At 28.4% G+C, this 20,702-nt stretch overlaps 1 protein-coding gene across 2 annotated transcripts; it reads right to left on the bottom strand.

Moving 5' to 3' along the window:
• Positions 1-264: 264 nt before the first annotated feature.
• On the bottom strand, positions 265-7,752 carry LOC107847117. Of its 2 annotated transcripts, none has more exons than XM_016691351.2 (2): positions 7,438-7,744; positions 265-682 (listed from the first exon to the last, which is right to left on the bottom strand). In XM_016691351.2, the coding sequence occupies exons 1-2, from the start codon at positions 7,592-7,594 to the stop codon at positions 450-452; spliced, it is 390 nt and encodes a 129-aa protein (XP_016546837.1). In that variant the 5' UTR covers positions 7,595-7,744; the 3' UTR covers positions 265-449. The 2 variants fall into 2 exon arrangements, 1 of the variants encoding a protein (XP_016546837.1); XR_007047475.1 differs by having other exon boundaries at positions 315-682; positions 7,040-7,752.
• Between the last annotated feature and the right edge of the window lie 12,950 nt (positions 7,753-20,702).

The following is a 20,702-nucleotide window of genomic DNA, read 5'->3' as shown; positions in this document are numbered from 1 at the left end:
AAAAAATTCAGTTTATTCATTTTCTTTATACACTTGAAAATTTTATATTTGTGTCGATGTAAACTTCAGCTATATATATTAGCTAACATTCATAACCTGTGGATATAAACTTTGACTCATGTAAGTATATTTTTCAACATATATTATTAAGTTTTATAATGTGCTATGTATGTGTAAACATATCCACACATAAAAACAATACAAGTTATTTGTTTTCTATATACACTTGAAAAAGTACATATCTGTTTATATGTTATCATACGTAAAATTTAATAGGTGATGTACAACACAATAATAATAAATATAATTTTCCATCCTCGTCATTCAAACTATAATCCAAAAACATATGTCAAATGTGTTTCATAACAAACAACTAATATTAATTTCAAATTTTAGATTCCTAAAAAATCCACTGGAATATAAAGTCGTCACCATAATGATCTTAAATACTACTCAACACTAACTATTTCAGTTTCATCGGGTAGGTAGACATTTTTTGTCCTTGGTCTTGGAGGATCGTCATTGTCACTTACATAACCTTTCTTCGCTTTCTGAAGACCGTAGTTTCTAAGAAGTGCCGTGCATCGCATACGATGGTACTCTACTTCAAAATCCACTGAAGGCATATCCATTTCTTCACTTAGGTATTTTGCATATCTAGCAACGTAACACTCCACAATTCCTGACATGCATACAAAGAACAATGTTAATTAATATAACACATCATTAGTAATACTTGATAAAAAAAATTAAAAGATTACCTACAAGCTGTCACATTCTTGTTGCGTCGTGTTTTGTATATTATGAACACATACATAACAATATGATGTATCTTAAACTGGAAATTTCATTACAAATCAAACAACATATCAAAACTTATGCATATGTCTGACATATACATATGTAATTTGCATTGCCTCAAACACACATAACAATACATAATTCAAACCCATTCATGCACATGTTCAACAACATATAAACAATAATGTATGTTCATAACAACATATAACAAAATAAGGCATTTCATGCACATCAAACAACATATCAAAACTTATGTATATGTCTAACATATACATATGTAATGTGCATTGCCTCAAACACACATAAAAAACATAATTCAAAACTCACTTATGTATATGTTCAACAACATATAATCAGTAATGTATATTGTTAACACATACATAGATACTAATATATAAACGTACAAGAATCACATATGTATATGAACTATAGATATAACTGTATTTCAAAGTAAAAAGGCAGCACGTATGTATATGTCTATCATATACAAACAAGTGTTATGTATACACATGGAAAACTTTTAAAAGATAAACCAAATTGAAGAAAAATTTCAAAATCTACCGCAGAACTAACAACTATCTCCAAGTAATTAAAAGTTTGAAAACCTCACATTATCAGGTATAACATAAATATCTCAGTACAAATTAACAATGAAATTTAAAATCGAAAAAACAGAAAAATCTTAGGTAGACGTGACCGTGCAATATCATTTTTTTTTTATTTTTTTTTTACGATTCTCTAATTTCATTTTTCGACCTTCCATCAACAACTGAACAAACCCAACAACCCGATTTGTCGGTCCATTAGGCTCTAATTGAATTAATCCTGAACTAAAAGAAGGAGAATCATCTATTTACTAAGTAATATATAGTTAATTTATAACTTGGAAATAGTCGAATTTGAAAACAAAAAAGTATAATCCAGAAATCGATTTTATAATTATGAAGATAGAAAATCAAAAACTTACTCCATTACTATGAAAAATCATTAAATGAACAACATGGGAAAATTTAGAATGTTAAAAGGAGCTTCACTTAAAATTGAATTTCAGAGAGTAGCAGAATTGGACTCGAATTCAAAAATGATAATTTCAATATGTTAAAAGGAGTTTTAGTTAAAATTGAATTGTCAGAAAGAAGCAGAATTGGACTCAAATTCAAAAATGGTAACTGCTCCTTGATTGTAGGCTTCTCCCATGGAGAAACACCGTGGTAATGCTATGTATATGCATTTTTAGAGAGAGAATAAGAAAAAATGAGATTTTTGTAATATGTTTTGAGAGTTGGATTTTATGTAATAAGTGATACTTAAGTTGTGCTTTTATGTAATTTTTAGTTTTTTTTTTAAAGCGGTCAACCCATGTCATTTTCCTTTTTTTTTTTCATTCGGATTGGGCCTAAGTCAAATCAAAAGGGATAAAAATTTTAAAAATTACAAGGCAGGGAAAACCTATGTCCTTGATTATGACCCATAATAATACTTTTAAGAAATTATAAATCATAACAAAAATAGTCATATTTTCGGGTAAATCTCAAGAATAGACCTAAATTAAGGTGACTTTCAAATTTTAGCCCCAAATAAAAAAAACTTCTTTAAAATAATCTTTACCTATTATCTAATATTTTTTTGGATGAAATTATCCCTGACCAATGGAATAAATTACATAAATGATCCTCATAATGGATAACAACTCCTTGATTATATCTTTCAACTTTCATTTTTTTTTCTCTTATTAATTTTACTTTGATTTTTATTTTTGATTTTATTTAACCCTTTTTTCCCTTTTTCCTCTCAACATCTTTTTATTTCCTTTTTTATTTTACTTTGATTTTTTATTTTTCTTTCCTCTTTTTCTTTTGTTCTTTTTAATTTTTCTCAACTCTTACGTTTTTTTTTACACCTTTCAACATCTACTTTTATAAAAAAAATAGATAGATTTTTCTTTGATTTTTATTTTTTATTTTCTTTTTTAAAAAAAATTTCTCGACCTTTATTTTTATTTTATTTTTATTTTTATCAACCTTTATTTTTTTTCCATTCTCTCTCAACTTCTACATTGTATTCAATTTTTATTTTTAAATATTTTTTTCATTTTATTTTGTTTCCGCAATTTTTATTTTTTTTGTTCTTTTCTTCGATTTCTTCCATTCAAGTTACATCTCATAAGCAAGAGTTGACACTATCACATTATAAAGGCAAAATTTAGGACTTTCAAACAACAAGCTATGTTTCATGGACAAGAGTTGACACTACCACATTGCAGAGACAAGACTTATTACTTTCAAACAATAAGTTATGTTTCATGGGCAAGAGTTGGTATTGCCACATTGTATTTTGATTTATGAGATGTTTTATAACTCTTACCTTAAAGGCAAGACTTAGCTCAGTGACTTTCAAACAACAAAGTATGCCCCACGGGCAAGAGTTGACTTTACCATGTTATGTTTTCATTTATGAGATGTTCTACAACTATTGCCTCAGTGACAAAACTTAACTCAGGGACTTTCAAACAATAAATTATGTCCCACGGGCAAGAGTTGACTCTACCACGTTATGTTTTCATTTATGAGATGTTCTACAAATATTGCCTTAGAGGCAAGACTTAGCTCAAGGGGTTTCAAACTACAAATTATGCCCCACGGGCAAGAGTTGACTCTACCACATTATGTTTTTATTTATGAGATGTTTTACAACTATTGCCTTGGAGACAAAACTTAGCTCAAAGACTTTCAAACAACAAATTATGCCCCACAGGCAAGAGTTGACTCTACCACGTTATATTTTCATTTATGAGATGTTCTACAACTATTTTCTTAGAGGCAAGACTTAGCTCAAGGATTTTCAAACTATAAATTATTCTTCACGGGAAAGAGTTGACTCTACCACGTTATGTTATCATTTATGAGATATTCTACAACTATTGCCTTAGAGGCAACACTTAGCTCAAGGATTTTCAAACAACAAATTATGCCTCACGAACAAGAGTTGACTCTACCACGTTATATTTTCATTTATGAGATGTTCTACAACTATTGCCTTAGAGGTAAGACTTAGCTCAAGGACTTTCAAACTGCAAATTATTCCCCACGGGCAAGTGTTGACTCTACCACGTGATGTTTTCATTTATGAGATGTTTTACAACTATTGGCTTAGAGGCAAGACTTAGCTTAAGGACTTTCAAACTACAAATTATGCCCCACGGGCAAAAGTTGACTCTACCATGTTATGTTTTCATTTATGAGATGTTCTACAACTATTGCCTTAGAGGCAAGACTTAGCTCAAGGACTTTCAAACTACAAATTATGTCCCATAGGTAAGAGTTGACTCTACCACGTTATGTTTTCATTTATGAGATGTTCTACAACTATTGCCTCAGAGGCAAGACTTAGCTTAAGGACTTTCAAACTACAAATTATGCCCCATGGGCAAGAGTTCTCTACCACGTTATGTTTTCATTTATGAGATGTTCTACAACTATTGTCTTAGAAGCAAGAGTTAGTTCAAGGACTTTCAAACTACAAATTATGTCCCATGGACAAGAGTTGACACTATCACACTATGTATTTATTTATGAGATATTCTATAACTCTTGTCTTAGAGGCAAGACTTAGCTCAATGACTTTCAAATAATAAATTATGCCCCACGGACAAGAGTTAACACTACCACATTGTCTTTATTTATGAGATGTTCTACAACTCTCGCCTTAGAGGCATGACTTATCACAAGAATTTTCAAATAAGTTACGTATATTGGGCAAGAGTCAACATTAACACATTGTATTTTTAACTTATGAAATGGTCTATAACTCTTGTCTTAGAGGTAAGACTCAGCCTAAGGACCATCAAACAATAAGTTATGCCCCATGGGCAAGAGTTGACACCACTACATAGTGTATTGATTTATGAGATGTTTTATAACTCTTCTCTTAGAGGCAAGACTTAGACCAAAGACTTTCAAGTAACAAGTTGTGCCCCATGGGCATGAGTCATTACCATATTGTATTTTAATTTATGAGATATTCTATAAATCTTACCTTAGAGGTAAAATTTAACCGAAGGACTTTCAAATAACAAGTTATGTCTCGTAGGTAAGAGTTGACACTATCACATTATGTTTTGATTTATGAGATGTTCTATAACTCTTGCTTTAGAGACAAGACTTAGCCCAAAGACTTTTAAATAATAAGTTACGCTCCACGGATAAGATTTGATACTACTACATTGTGTCTTGATTTATGAGATGTTTTATAAATCAAGGACTTTTAAACAACAAGTTATGCCCCATGGGTAAGAGTTGAGACTACCACATTATGTCTTGATTTGTGAGATGCTCTATAACTCTTGCATTAGAGGCTCGAATTAGTCCAAGGACTTTCAAAAAATAAGTTACGCCCCATGGGCTAGTGTTGTTATTGTCACATCATGTCTTGATTTATGAGATATTCTATAACTCTTACCTTAGAGATAAGACTTAGCTGACAAGTTACGCCTCATGGACAAGAGTTGACACGATTTGATTTATGTGATGCTCTATTAGACTTGCCTTTAAGACAAAACTTAACACAAGAACCTCCCAAAAGAACAAGTTACTTCCAATGAACAAGTGTTGACACTACCTCATTGTTTTTTGATTTATGAGATATTCTATAACTTATGTCTTAGAAGCAAGACTTAACTCAAGAATTTTCAAACAATAAGTTATGCTTCACAAGCAACACTTGACACTACCACATTGTGTCTTGATTTATGAGTTGTTCAATAATTTTTGTCTTAGAGGCAAGCTTATACCAAAGAAATTGTTAACAACAATTCATGCCCTTAAACTTGCTTTGATGTCGACCCTTTTGCAGATTATCCAATTTTAATTTATTAGCAAAATATAATAAAAGTTGAGAAAAAAAAAAGATCAAATAAAATAAAGAAAAAAAAAGATTGAGAAAAAAAGGCAAGAAAAAATAAAGATTAAGAAAAAAGCGAAGAATTAAAAAAATTGAGAAAAATAGAAATGAGAGGAAAAAATAAAAATAAAGTTTGAGAAAAATGAGGAAAAAAGAGAAATAATAAAAAGAAAAAATAAAAGAAAAATAAAGGTTGAGACAAATGAATAAAATAAGAAAAAAAACAAATAAATAATTTTTGAGAAAAAAAAAGAGAAAAAAATAAAGGTTGAGACAAATAAATTAAAATATGAAAATAAAATTAAAGAAAAAAATAAGAAAGTGAAAATAATAAAAATAAAAATAGAATTTGAGAGACAAATGAGTATAAAAATTTTAAAAATATTTGAGGCATAGAAGGGCAAAATTGTACTTGTACTATACTAAAAGGGGAAGGAAGGCTAGTTTTTAAAGACTCTTCTTATTAGGGTTAAAAATTCAAAGTCACCCACTATTGGAGCTATAACATGTAATTTCTTGCATATTTTCTCTCTAATATATGTGGAAGAATAAAAAATTTAAATTTTATTATAAATCGTACATCAAGCTCTCCCATTTTTGCTTTCTTCACCATCTTCGTTATCTCCCACCACAATATTATCACGGGCACCACCTCTCTCTCTCATTTTTACTCCCTACTCCATCTTCATTGTCTAATTGGTAAAACTTCGGATATACACTTTAGATTCCTCCTAACAACTTCGTGGTATAAGTTTCACTAATTACATTCTATAGACATTAGTTAGTGACTAAATGTATTTAGGACTCATTTATACAAATAATTAATATTAATTTTTTAAAAAAGGAGAGTAATTAATGCTCATTATTATCTCCAACTTTCCCGAATATTCACCTTCTATATAACAAAAATTGTTGGTGATTCTCCTTTCATAATGGCGGAAAAGTTATTGTTTCCACTCTAAACTATACCCGGAAGTCTAAAACACATCTAAATTATAAAAATAACCTAATACACACCTAAACTATTTAAAAATAAATTTTTTTATCCCTTAAATCTGACGTGAAAAAAATATAATTATTTAAATAAAACGCGTCTAAACATAAAATTAACGCATAAAAATAAAAATTAAAAATCCCCCCAACCCCAAACCATCTTTTTCTTCATCACCCCCCAAACTCTAACCCCACCCCACAGGGACGGACCTACCATAATTTTTGGATGCTCCGATACTCACTAAATTCGACGCGGAATAAATATAATTACATAAAATAATATACAAAAATAGATATAAATTATATAAAAGCACCCACTAAACAAGAGTTGGTTAGATGCACTTACATTTAGGTTGATCTTAAGAATATCCACTAGTAGGTGTGCTCGAATTCAAACCTGGTTAAAGTGACTTTTTTTTTTTTTTTTTCTGTATGTCATCCACTACCACTCCAACCATCACATCTTCTTCATCACTCCCCACCCCCAAACTCCAACCTCACCCCCAAATAACGCAATTGCAGCCTCCAACCCCTGTAAATTTATTCTTTCGCAGAAATTTCAGTATCACATCTAAAGATGTAGAGTCCGTACCCATTCAAAGATCTCAACTTTCTCAACAAAAAGTGAAGAAAAAGCTTTTAGTGATGAAGGGGGAAAAAGCAAGAACTGAAAAGGGTTAAAAATGGGCAAGATTCTGAAAAAAGGAATACAAAAATGATAAAGAGGGAAAAATTGCAACTCACGGATCGAAGGAGAAAGAAAGCAAGCAAGCAATACCCAATTGAAAACATCGTAATAAACAACATCATATTTAACTGAACCGGAGCTGAATATAGATGTTTCCATTAACATTACAACAAAATGGGAGCATTTTGATTTTTGATTTTCAATTTTCAACATTTTGCTTTTCTCTTTGTTGGCTCATTGAATTTTTTATTCTTTATTTGCTATGTTCTTTAGTGTTCACCAATGTCAACCGATCTTTATGGCTTTGGTTTTCTTGCTTTAATCCCTTTTCTCTTTTATGAGTGTGCGTTGTTAATCCATTCAAAAATGGAGGTCTATGTGTGTGTATATATTTAAATTAAAAAAAAAATAAAAAATTTATGAAAATAATAAATTTATTTTTCATAAATTTATTATTTTTTCGTATTATGCTGATGTGGCAGACGCGTGTGAAACACCACACCACATGCAAGTGGTATAATGTTTTACAGAGTGTAGAAAAATTAATTTTATATAGTATATGTGTGTGATAGGTCACCTCAATAGTTTAAGTGTGTCTTAGACTTTTCGAGTATAGTTTAAAGTGAAAACGATGACTTTTTCCTTCATAATTGATCTTTTTTAGTGCAAACGTATAAAAATCAATTGTACTTTATGTAATTGAATTTTTACTAAATATATATATACAATTGTATATACAACAACCATAGAATTTTAATGTATATAATATACATATACATATCAACAATATATTGTATAAACGTGTAATATTATACATATATATGTATGTATATGTGTACCAACATAGAACAAACTTGTATACATATGTAGTTATAAAAAAATCTACATATATACATCAAAACATACATCCAATACATTCATATGTGTATAAAAATATACAAATGGAAAAAGTATACAAGCATACCCACATACAAAAAATCTACACAGCTGAATACAATTAAATCACATATATACAATTATCAAATTCACTAAAATTAGATCAAATACCCAATTATGAAAATAACTCATCAAGATTTATTATGTGAAATTGACACTAATATACAATTTAATTTTCAAATTATACATTCTATTCTATGAAAATAGATGAAATTTGAAGAAACTTAACGGCTCATTCAGAGAATATCTTAAAAATTCAAAAGAAAATAAATCTATATACCCGAAAAAACTTAAAGATTACCACAAAATCTTTAACGCATATCCTCACAGATGTTTAAGGATGAGAAATTACTCCAAAAAAACTTCAATGCAAATCCACAATAAGTGTTTAGGGAAAGACAAAAAATTGACTGATTTGGGTGGAAAATCTATTTGAGATATGTTCAAGAAGCGTGCATAAGTTAATGTCGCAAACTAGCAAATTAAATAAAAGAGATTATGAAAAATTAATTACATGAGAGAAAGAGATTATTTAGTATATACATTGCATATTATATTTGTATATAGGGGCCCACAAAAAAAGAGTTTTATAACTAACAAATAGCTAAATAGGGTAATGTCATGATCCGAGACTATCCCCTAGTCATAACACGGTGCTTAAGGCCACAAGTGACCCCAAGCTAACCCATAATCTGCTATCTGTTGTGAGCACTGAATAAAATAGTAATAAAACATCATATGTGGAGGCTAAACTGATAAAAAAAATTTAAGATGTAATACGAGCACAATACCCAACATGTCTGAACTGCTAATAAAAAATAAAAACAAGGGTATCCTGAAGGACTAGGGTGTCAGTCCTCTACTAGCGGGTGACCCTAATAGAGTGTCAATCCTTTGCTAGCGGGTGACATCTCATAACCTACGATGGCTATGTAGTTCTTGAACTTAGGGACTACTACTAAAGGTCTCAGTCCTCTACTGGCTGGTGAGCCTTCATCCCTAGGTTCTCCCGATGCTAAATCTTACTCCCAACTAAAATGACACTAGTACTGATTAAAGTTAACAGGACTCACAACTGATAATTGCTCAACATGAATATGATAATCTAAATATGATGGTAAAATCATGATCTGACTGATTTATTATTTGAAATCGAAAACATGTATAAATATATAAGTATCGGGTGTTCATAATCCACCAGCACTGAATAAAGCATTAAATACAATAGCATTACCATAATATTTTAAGGAAATTTATGATTCATAGACCCAGAACATAGTATATTTCACTAAGTTGATGAAATCTATGATTATGACTATGAGAATATGTTAAACTTATGAGGATAACATGCTCATATGGTTCAATTATAAATTGATAAATTTAACATGGTGTCAACTGATGATGTGTCTGATTGAAATTATAAAGCATGTAAGAACACAATTCACACGGGGAAATACATTGTCATGGTTTGTATTCAAACCTATTAAAAGAAAATTGAGTAAATTCATACTTGACATTGAAATTTCATAAAAAAAAAAAAGGAAAATGGGTTTGTACTTGGAAAACAAGGAATTCTTGAGACTCAATGGGTAGAGGAACTCATTGATGAATATCTCACATACCTGAGTTGCTTGAATTTTTGAAGAAAACTTAAAATTGAGACCTTAGATGGGTGAATTCTTGGAAGAAGCTTTGATTTTTGTGTTCTTGAGAATGGGAGGGAATTGAAATCGTTAACTGATGATAAATGGGGCAAATAATGCGCCTCTTGAGTTTTAAGTCGTGAATTAATTTTCTAGGTAGAGGGAAAAAGGACCAAAATGCCCCTTTAACTTTAAGAAAATTACCCAATTTTACACAGCCTCCGCGACACGCTGCCTATTGTGGATGCTAACCTCCATGACACACTGCGTATCACGGAGACTGGCCTTTGTGACATGCTGAAATCGCAGAGGCTTACTGCCTGTGTAGTCTAAAATCACTCCGAACCTCTTTCAAAAATTTTGAAACGCTCCCGAATGACCCTTTTAACATTCCTAAACATATCATAAATTGATGTTTAAAACTCGGGAAGGTCAAAATAAAATATTCAAAATTGTGGGATGTTAAAATGGTCATGTCACTTATACTTAGTGTAAAATAATTGCTTTGGAACTTCTAAACATGTGACGAATAGTTGAAAACTTGCCTAGGATCTTGTGGGGTATTACAGACAATTTTTTAAAACCTTAATCATATCATGTAATTAAGGAATTATTTTATTTATGGTGTGTAATTTTTCATATCTAATTTCTTAAAATTCTTAATATACCCACTTGTGTTTCATGACTCATGAGAGTTTATGGACAATTAGAAGAATTCATGTTTTGAAATGTCATAGATTAGTCTTTGACTAGCTTGAACCTTCAAGAATGAAACAAGACGAAGAATATATGTATTGCTAGGCTAGTTGTTTCGTGTGTTAGATAAGAAAAATGATATTGTCCCGGGTCAGATCAGAAAAATGAAATGGCTAAAATTTCAGACAGATCTAAAAATGATTTGTTTTTTTCCAAAGAACTATTTTGTAGTTAACTATATCATTGGATCTGTATTTGACTGCATCATTTATATTTTAATTATTTCATCTATTTTATATGTCTACTAATCTGTAGTTAATTGTATCATTTGTATTTTTAAATAGAACGGTTGATGCTCTTTTATGAATATTTGTATTTGTATTCATTGGTACGAATTATATTTATTGGTATAAATTGAACCATACAAATATAAATAATTATATTTATACAGCCTGAACCATACAGAAATAAATGATACTTATTTATCTACAAATACAAGTGATAAATTTGACATACAAATCAAAGCGATACATTTGTATCAAATGATACATTCCATATTTGTATATGATAGACTCAAGCAAACACATACAATGCATATACTTATTTGTATACAAATACAAATAATGTTGTACATAATCACGGCTAAACTATCCAAACATAACTGATAAATTTATGTAAAATATATTGTTTGATACAAAAATACATAAAATAAAAAAAAACGAGAAAGAGAACAAAGAAAAGAGAGGTGAGAGATAGAAAAGAGAGAGGAAATCAAGGAAAAAAGTGAATTGCTATAGGATGTAATTAGCAAAGTGTTGCTATGAAAGACTTGATTATGGACCCATGTTTGTTAGTTAAGAAATTCCTCAAAAAAATTATGGGTGCGTTAATTTTTTAAAGCCACATACCATTTTTAAAATTAAAAAATATTTTTTTATAAAATATAGAAAACATAGATTCATTAATGAAAAGGTAAATACGCACAATTGTTATAGATATGGGTATATATGCATCACTTTTTAATGGGAGGTATCTCTCTCCCTCTCTATATATATAGCCAAAACTAAAAGTAAGACAAGAAGTCAAGTGGCAAGATATTAAAAATCCATATGAAATTTTTTAGGACAAAGCTTGACAGTATTGTAATAAATTTTTTGAATTAAATAATATTAAATATCTGCATTTAAAAATATTAAGATTTTAGAAGCATTAAAAAAGAATTTCATTATCTTAAAGTTAGGAACCCATAGTTGAAAAGTATTAATAAATTCTAATTATTTCATATAATAAGAATAATTTATATAAATAAAAAAAGCTTGATAGTATTGTAATAAATTTTTTGAATTAAATAATATTCAATATTTTCATTTAAAAATATTAAGATTTTAGAAGCATTAAAAAATCATTATCTTAAAGCTGGGAATCCATAGTTGAAAAGTATTAATAAATTCTAATTAGTTCATATAATAAGAATAATTTATATAAATAAATAATAATAGAAGTCATAATATCAGTGCATACGTTTATTAATTTTAACACCACCACCACCACCACCACCACCGCCACCGCCACCGCCACCGCCACCACCACCACCACCACCACCACCAACAACAACAACAACAACAACAATAATAATAATAATAATAATTATAATATAATAATAATAATAATGATAATAATAATAATAATAATGATAATAATAATGATAATAATAATAATTTTAAAAAATACATTTTGGATCTTCTATTTGTAGAATGCTTTGCTTACAAAATAATAGCAACATGTGAGCCTATTAACTTGCAACTTAAGAAACAATACAACTAATGAGAACTTTGAATTTAAACTGAATATTATAAGAACCTCTATCATTTTAGAGTTTTAGTGTTATCTCAACTCTTAGTGTTTATCATTACTTAATTTAAATTTGAGTTTAAAATTACTTAATTGAATTTAAATTTAAAATAATGTTATCCCAACTCTTTATCATTATCTCTATGTAATTCAAAAGCTACAATACTACTATAAATACATACTGATGTATTTGAAATTCATCATCATCAAAAAAAATTATAGAAAATATCATCAGATTTTCTGAATAACTATCAAGGTATGTTATTTGTGCTTAATTTAATTTTTTTTTAGTTATTTTGCTATTATTTGTGACTAACGTTAAATTTATCTTTTGTCACTAATGTACCTAACGAAATTGAAGTTTTTCTGCAGATCTGACATTCGTACATCTCTCAAAAATGCGAAATGAATATTTAAATAATCAACAAGTATAATGAAGAATCATAATATACAAAGAAAATTTATAACATGATTTGTGTTAAGAATGAATGTAAATATATTTATATGTGCATAAATGTCATTATATCAATTTTTTTTTTTGTCTTAATATATTTCTCTTGAGCATAAAAATCTATTCTGGAACATTACTATACTACATTTGCATATTTACTCTCTTTTAAGAAGCTTGTATAGATTTATAGGTATTTAAGTATTTCAATTGATTTGTTCTTTCCATGAATACTTGCAAATTTACATTTCTGTATATATTTTTTTTTTACTAATTTTGTGTGTTCTCTATCACTTATATTTTTTAATATCATGCAACAGAAATTTTGAATCAACGTTAACTATAAAGATCTAAGTAACATAAATTTAAATTCAATATTTCATATTTCTCAATATAAGAAGAGAAAACTCAACTGCACATAATACAAAAAAAAAAAAAAAGACTCAAAGACATACTAAAGTAGTAGTAGTCGTTGTAATAGTGATAGTGGTGGCATTATTATTATTATTATTGTGTTTTTATTACTATTATTACTATTTAATAATAATAATAATAATAATATCTCATTAATTTTAAATATTTATCTCAATTTATATATATTAATTACAAGATACATACACATTATATTTGAAAAAAATAAGGGTAAAGAATAATACTAAACTAATTTTCTTTCAAAAAATTGCTATGATATTATTTGAATTTATAAGTTTGAAAATATTTGAATTTGAAAATATTAGACATTTGAAAATATTATAGTTAAAAATTGATCCTCTTTCTTTTTTTCTTTAGGGCAGGCGGGGAAAATGCTAAATTGTGTTACTATTTTTGCATTATTATTTCATTAAAATTCTTTAAATTATAAATAATATAATATGAAAAAATCTGAATTTTTTTTTTTTTTTTTTGCAATTACATGATTATTTTTACTCATATAAATTTGAATAAAGATGGGGAGGGGAGGGGACGGGAGGAAGAATATTAACAATCTAATATCTTTAAACTGTGAATAATATAGTAAAAATGAATATATTTTTTTTTTTTTTGTAATTACATGATTATTTTTTTTGTATAGATTTAATTAGTTAAGAGGTGGGGCGATTCGGGTGGGAAAGGATGGGTGGAGTGGAGGCATGTTAGATGGAAGGGGAGTAGAACAAAGTTTTTATTTATATTTTTTTGTAAAACTGAGGGTGTAGGTGTGTGTGGAGATGGAGGTGGGAGGTGGGGTGGGTGGGGGTAAAATAAATATTATTATTTTTTATGTTTCATTAGAAATAACATGATAGCTAATTTATTTTAAGATAATATGATTTAACATGTTTGAATGAGACATCCAAATCTAAAATGGTGAGAAATAATATTTTAATATATTATCCGCGCATTGTGCGGGTATGTATACTAGTATGATCTAAATCACAAAGTTGATAAGTACATTAATCAATTATTTTGCAAAAAATAAAGTGAGAAAAAAATTCAAAATTTCATATTATAAACATATGAAATTAAAAAATACACTGCAAAAATCTGATGCCATAAGTACAATAGTATCTTAAATACAAATATAAGCAGATTAAGTCGCAATAAAATTTTCTCGAAATAACGGAACAAACAAAAGACAAAGAAATAATAGAGGATGGTATTATGGATCAGCCAAACAACTCATCTCGAATGCTCCAACTAGCAGATTGCAGTTAAGAAATGGGGAAAAGTCAGCGTTTTCATTCCAAACTATACTCAAAAAGTTCAAGTAACACCTAAACTATTAACATGACCTAATATACACCTAAACTACTTTAAAATGGATTTTTTACCCCCTAAATCTGATGTGGAAAAAATATGATTATTTAAATAAAATAAAGCGCGTCCAAACATAAAATTAACGCAAAAAAAGTAATTAAAAATTCTCCTCCCCCACCCCGAAACTATCTTCTTCTTCATCACCCCACCCCCAAACTCCAACCCCACCCCAACCAACACATCTTCTTCATCACCCCCACCCCCAAACTCCAACCCCATCGAATCAATGTCAATTTCACTAATTTTGAAATCTCAAAACTAAACCCGAATCACTAATTTCAAACTAAGCTTAAACGGGCTCGCCGGAATCCAAACTGAATTTGTTGTTTTCACTTCGCCGGCATTCCGGCGAACTCAAACGGTGACGAATATCAGAGGATGGATCGAGGTTTCTACAGCAAGGAATGTGGTGCAATTTTTTAATTTCATCACTAATACTATTACCTCCATATCCACTAATCCCTGAAGATGAAGCACCTATACAACCCTTAACAAACTTTTTATTATTCTCCTCCAAATTATCCCCACATAATCACTCTTTGAATCTTCCCTTTCCAACCCCAATAAGGGTGTGGTACCACCATCACTACCCCTTCTTCCTCATCGTTCCCAACAAACGTCATCACCACAAAACTCAGCAATTCAATTCCAAATATCCAATCAAAAATCACAAAACCCAGATGGTTTTTCCTAATTAATCAACAAATTGATCACAATTCCAACCAAAACTAACAAAACCCAGATGAATTTTTCTTAATTACCCAACAATTTGATTACAATTTCAATCAAAAATTACAAAACCCAGATGGGTTTTCTTGAATTACTCAACAAATTGATCTCAATTCCAAGCAAAAATTCAAAAATCAAGAATTTGATTACAATTTCAATCAAAATCCACAAAGTTCATATGGGAAAATAAAAAATGACCGTTAAATATAGGAAAAAATAATAATTGAAGCCCAAATAAAGGCAAATTGGGGGAAAATTAAAGTGATTTTGCGTAAAGATACACATTACATATACAAAAATTAGAGAAATAAATTGAATACTGATGAGTGAATGATGATGAAGAAGAGAGAATAATGGTACATGACGAGAAACAATCAATAATAATAATAATGTAGTAATGAATTACATAGAAAGAATACAAAAATAAAAAAAAGGGGGTTTTGATATTTTTTATTATTTTTTTGTATAATGCTGATGTGGCACTGACGTGGCAGACGCGTGTAAAATATCGCACCACATGCAAGTGGTATAATGCTTTACATGGTATATAAAAATTTACTTTTATATAGTATAGATGTGTGATAGGTCACTCCAATAGTTTAGATGTGTCTTGGACTTTTCGAGTATAGTTTAAGGTGAAAACAATGACTTTTTCCTTAAGAAATGAGTGATCCACCAATTAATCACAATATTACATTTATACCTACGTCTTTTAACAACGGTGCATATATATATATATTCTCGGTGTCTAACGAATGATTTGAAAGTTGAATTTTCAATTTCAAAAATGTTACTTTGTAGCTTTAAAAATTTACTTCATCCATATTTTAACCCCTTCAAACTCAGCTTAACTTTAAAAAACGCCGGAAAAGGACCTAAAATGCCCTTCAACTATGTGAAATGGTGCAAAAATATCATCCGTCTACCTATTGGGCCTAAAATATTTTCTTGTCTACCTATTGGGCCTAAAATGCCCTTTCTGTCTACTTATTGAGACTATTTTGCCCTTTTATTTTAAAAAATTGCATAATACCACCACTTATCTTTATTAAACTACATAAAAATTCCTATCATTTTTATTAATATTAATCAAATAAATAGTGCACAATATCAATTTTTCGTTATTCTAAGTTGATCTGTTAAATAAAAAGAAAAAAAAACATAAATAGCCATTTTAAAACAAATTATTGCATATACATAGTCGTATTAGTTGGTTGTCAAATGTAGCATATAAAATATTTACTTTTATAACATATTCTAATATATAGAAAAATAATTATATATTAAATTTCCCCATTTCTTATTTATTGCCTATTTTTACGGAAGCCTTTGTTCATTCATTTTTATATACTATATCAAAATTTTATGTTTTTCATTTTTATTGCCTGCTTTCACGATGCCTCCATAAAAATATATGGTATATTTATACCATAAAAATTCATGGTATATTTATATATTATACAAATTATATTTATATCATAAAAATACATGGTATGTTTATACCATACAAATTATATTTATTCCATATAAATATATTTATACCATGAATATACATGATATATTTTGGATATAAAAATTTTATACCATGTAATACTGTAAATTTATATTTATATTTAATAAATAATTTTTTAACAAGAAAAGTATTTTTGACATAATGATATATACAATGAATATTTATCCCCTAAATTATATCAAAATATAAGAATAATCCGACTTTGAAATAAATTGTATTTATACAACAAAAATACATCATATATCTGTACTTCCAACATAATGATTTTTATTTCATAACTATTTATCCACGAAAAATTATGATTAACCTATTATATTAGAATTAAAAATACATGATAATGAAATAATACTAAATGATTAACATACATGAAAACAAAACGAAACATGCACGAGCAAATAATGGAATACTTAGTTTATTTAAAAATATTTGAATTTTGAATATAAGATAGAAAGATTTGAAAACAGAGATTATCTTTTCCACTTTTAATTTGAAGATTGAAAATATATTTCTTAAATTAAGGTGAATTGATAATTAGTCATAGCATTAAATTAAGAATTATAATTATCTTTTCTGATTTTTTGAAATGGCTATTTATGTAAAAAAAAACATTTTTGTATAATTGAAAAGTACTATTATTTATGTAATTAAATTTTAAAGATAACCGCTCCATGTAATTTGCCTAAATAAAAGGGTAAAATAGGCCAATAAGTAGACGAAAATGACATTTTAGGCTCAATAGACAGATGAGAAGGCATTTTAGGCCTAATAGATAGCTGAAAAGGGTATTTTAGGCCCAATAGGTAGATGAGGGACATTTTTGCACCATTTTACATAATTGAAGGATATTTTAGGCCCTTTTTTGAAAAAACAAAAAATCAATCCCTCTTCTATTTGGATTTGACCTAAATTCATTTTATGACTGAGTAGAAGAGTGATTTAATTTCTTTTTTAATCTGTGTAAGACTGGGATCGGGTATAAAGGTTAAAAAAATATATGAGATAATTTTTTTAAAATCGCACAATATTTTAGAATTAAAAAGTCATTGATTTGTTTTTTTAATTCAATAAGTATAAGGAAAAAGGATAGAAAAGACACTGCAGTCCAAACAAATGCTACGAAAATAGCCATCGAATTCAATTTTTCACTTTCTAACCAATTTGCTAGCTCCCTACTCCTATTTTGACACTTTTTTTCTACTCTTTTATTTTTTTCACTGTTTTTCTTTTGTAGATTTTTTTATTTAAAATAATTATTTTTAATTATAATTTTTTAACAATCAAATACAGTTTTATAATGTCGAAACTGCTGCTGTCTTTTTATATACATATTTTATACAAGTCCTATACATATTCTAGATATATACATATTCTAGATAATAATGATAAAATTTCTATATACATCTTATACATATATATATATTCTATACAAAAATGATGTAATTTCTATACATATCATATACATATGCTTAATCAGTCAAATCGTGAAGAAATAAGCATAACAATCAAACAACTTTGACATGTCTCTCGGTACCCGGATTAAAGGTTCGTCACTTCGCCTATACGTTACCCGCATATACATGGTGCCTCACATATTATATTTAATTGGAATTTTATTTTATCAAAGTCAAAAATTTAAATTTTAACTTACCTAAATTACAAGTTTAACCTTCTCAAACAACATACATCTCTTTCCTCAAAGCCAAAATGGCCAACCAAAAATGGACACACCATGAATATTTTGGTATAAATAATATAAATACCAACCTTTTTGGAAGTAATTACACTTTCTCCCATTTTTTTAATTACTTTACTCTCTCTCCCTATTAATATATATAACATAGCCGACATATACATAGCATTCTGTGTATACGTTGAAATTTTTGTAATATGTTTAGGGAGTTGAGATTTTTTGTAATATTGGAAACATAAGTTGTATATTTGTGTAATTTTCAGAATATTTTACGCTTTAAATTGAGTAAAATGACCCCGAGGCCCAATTACTATCTTGGACCCTCTTGGTCTTTTGCTGACCAGCCAATTTTTATCGGGGCAAATCACATAAATATACAATGTAAGAGTCAATATTACAAAAACTACCACTAGTTTTTTAATTTACAAAATCTACCAAAGTTTAAAAATAAAAACAATTAAAATTACCATGATTTAAGGAGACAATTTAATGATTGATATTTTATCTTATAAATTCTCCTACTTTATTTTTCAACTAAGTTTAAAAAAAAAATAGTAAATAAGATAACCATAAAAACAAGACATTTATTTGATATTTTTTTATGTTTTTAAATTTAATTTATTTAATTCAATGAACATTCATTTTTAATACTTCTAAGAGATTCAAACCACATCTCAAACAAATTTCATACACCATAAATTTATTAATACATCATAAAATTATTAATACACTTATTTCTATATCGATCAAACACCATAAAAATAGATCAATTTCTATACATATTAGACACCATAAAATTATTGATACACCAATCTCTATACATTTTAGACATTATAAAATTATTATTATTGATACACCTATTTCTAAAGAGTTTAAACACTATAAAATTATTGATACACCAATTTCTAAGACACCTTAAAATAAAATTGATGATATACCAATCTCTATATAATTCAGACACCATAAATTATTAATATATCAATTTCTAACTATTTCAAAAATCATAAAATTATTGATACACCAATTTTTATACTTTTCAGATACCATAAAGCTGTTGATACACCAATTTCTATACAATTCAGACATTATCAAGCTGGTAATACACCAATTTCTATACAATTCATACACCAATTTCTATACAATTTATACACCATGATACACCAATTTCTATACAATTCATGCACCATAAAATCATTGATAACCTTTATTTGCCAGTGTCATCGAAAAATTCTCAAAACTCCTCAAAATTATCGATAGATTCAATCTTGTTGGCCTCTTCTTTTCTAACAACGTAGAAGTAGAAGAACATAAGAACAATTAGTAGTAAAGAAAAAACCCAAAACATCCATCGGAAAATCATATCCAACATTGCCGTCGTCACCATATCGAATTCCTTTTTTTCTCGTCACTTGAACATCCATCAAATTCCTTTTTTTCTAGTCACTTGCTATTATGATATTGTCAAATAATATAGCATCTTGCATTGTCCATATTTCAATGATAATTGCTGCAATAGGCTCGAAATTGGGCCCGTTGAGTTTGAAGTAATTGGGGTTTGGAATATCCCTTGGCTTCCAAATACCCTTGTAATTGAGGTTTTCAATCAAGGAAGAAGAGAGAAGATAAAAAAGGAAGAAGAGAAGGGGTTTTTGGATTAAATTTTTTACAGAAAAAAAAGATATTGAATAGTTGGTAGATTTTGTAAATAAAAACTAAATTTTGTAAATAAAAAAAACTAGTGGTAGATTTTGTAACATTTACTCTTAGAGTGTATATCTATGTGATTTTTCCTTTTTACCGTTCCTTCTTTCTTTTGATTTTTGCTTTCTATTTCCACTATTATCTCTGTACTTTCATTATGTCTTTTTCTAGATTATTTCTTTCTTTAGACGAGGGTCCATCCAAAACACATTTTTTTACCTCATCTCTAAGATAGTGAAAAAGTATGTGCACATTCTACCCTCCTCATACACCCTATCAGGGACTACACTGAGTATGTTGTTGCCGTTGTTATTTTC

The sequence above is a fragment of the Capsicum annuum genome, chromosome 11 (assembly GCF_002878395.1).
Source record: "Capsicum annuum cultivar UCD-10X-F1 chromosome 11, UCD10Xv1.1, whole genome shotgun sequence".
Lineage (NCBI taxonomy): Eukaryota > Viridiplantae > Streptophyta > Magnoliopsida > Solanales > Solanaceae > Capsicum > Capsicum annuum.
The sequence above is the reverse complement of the archived record's forward strand: the minus strand, read 5'-3'. Positions and strand labels throughout refer to the sequence as shown.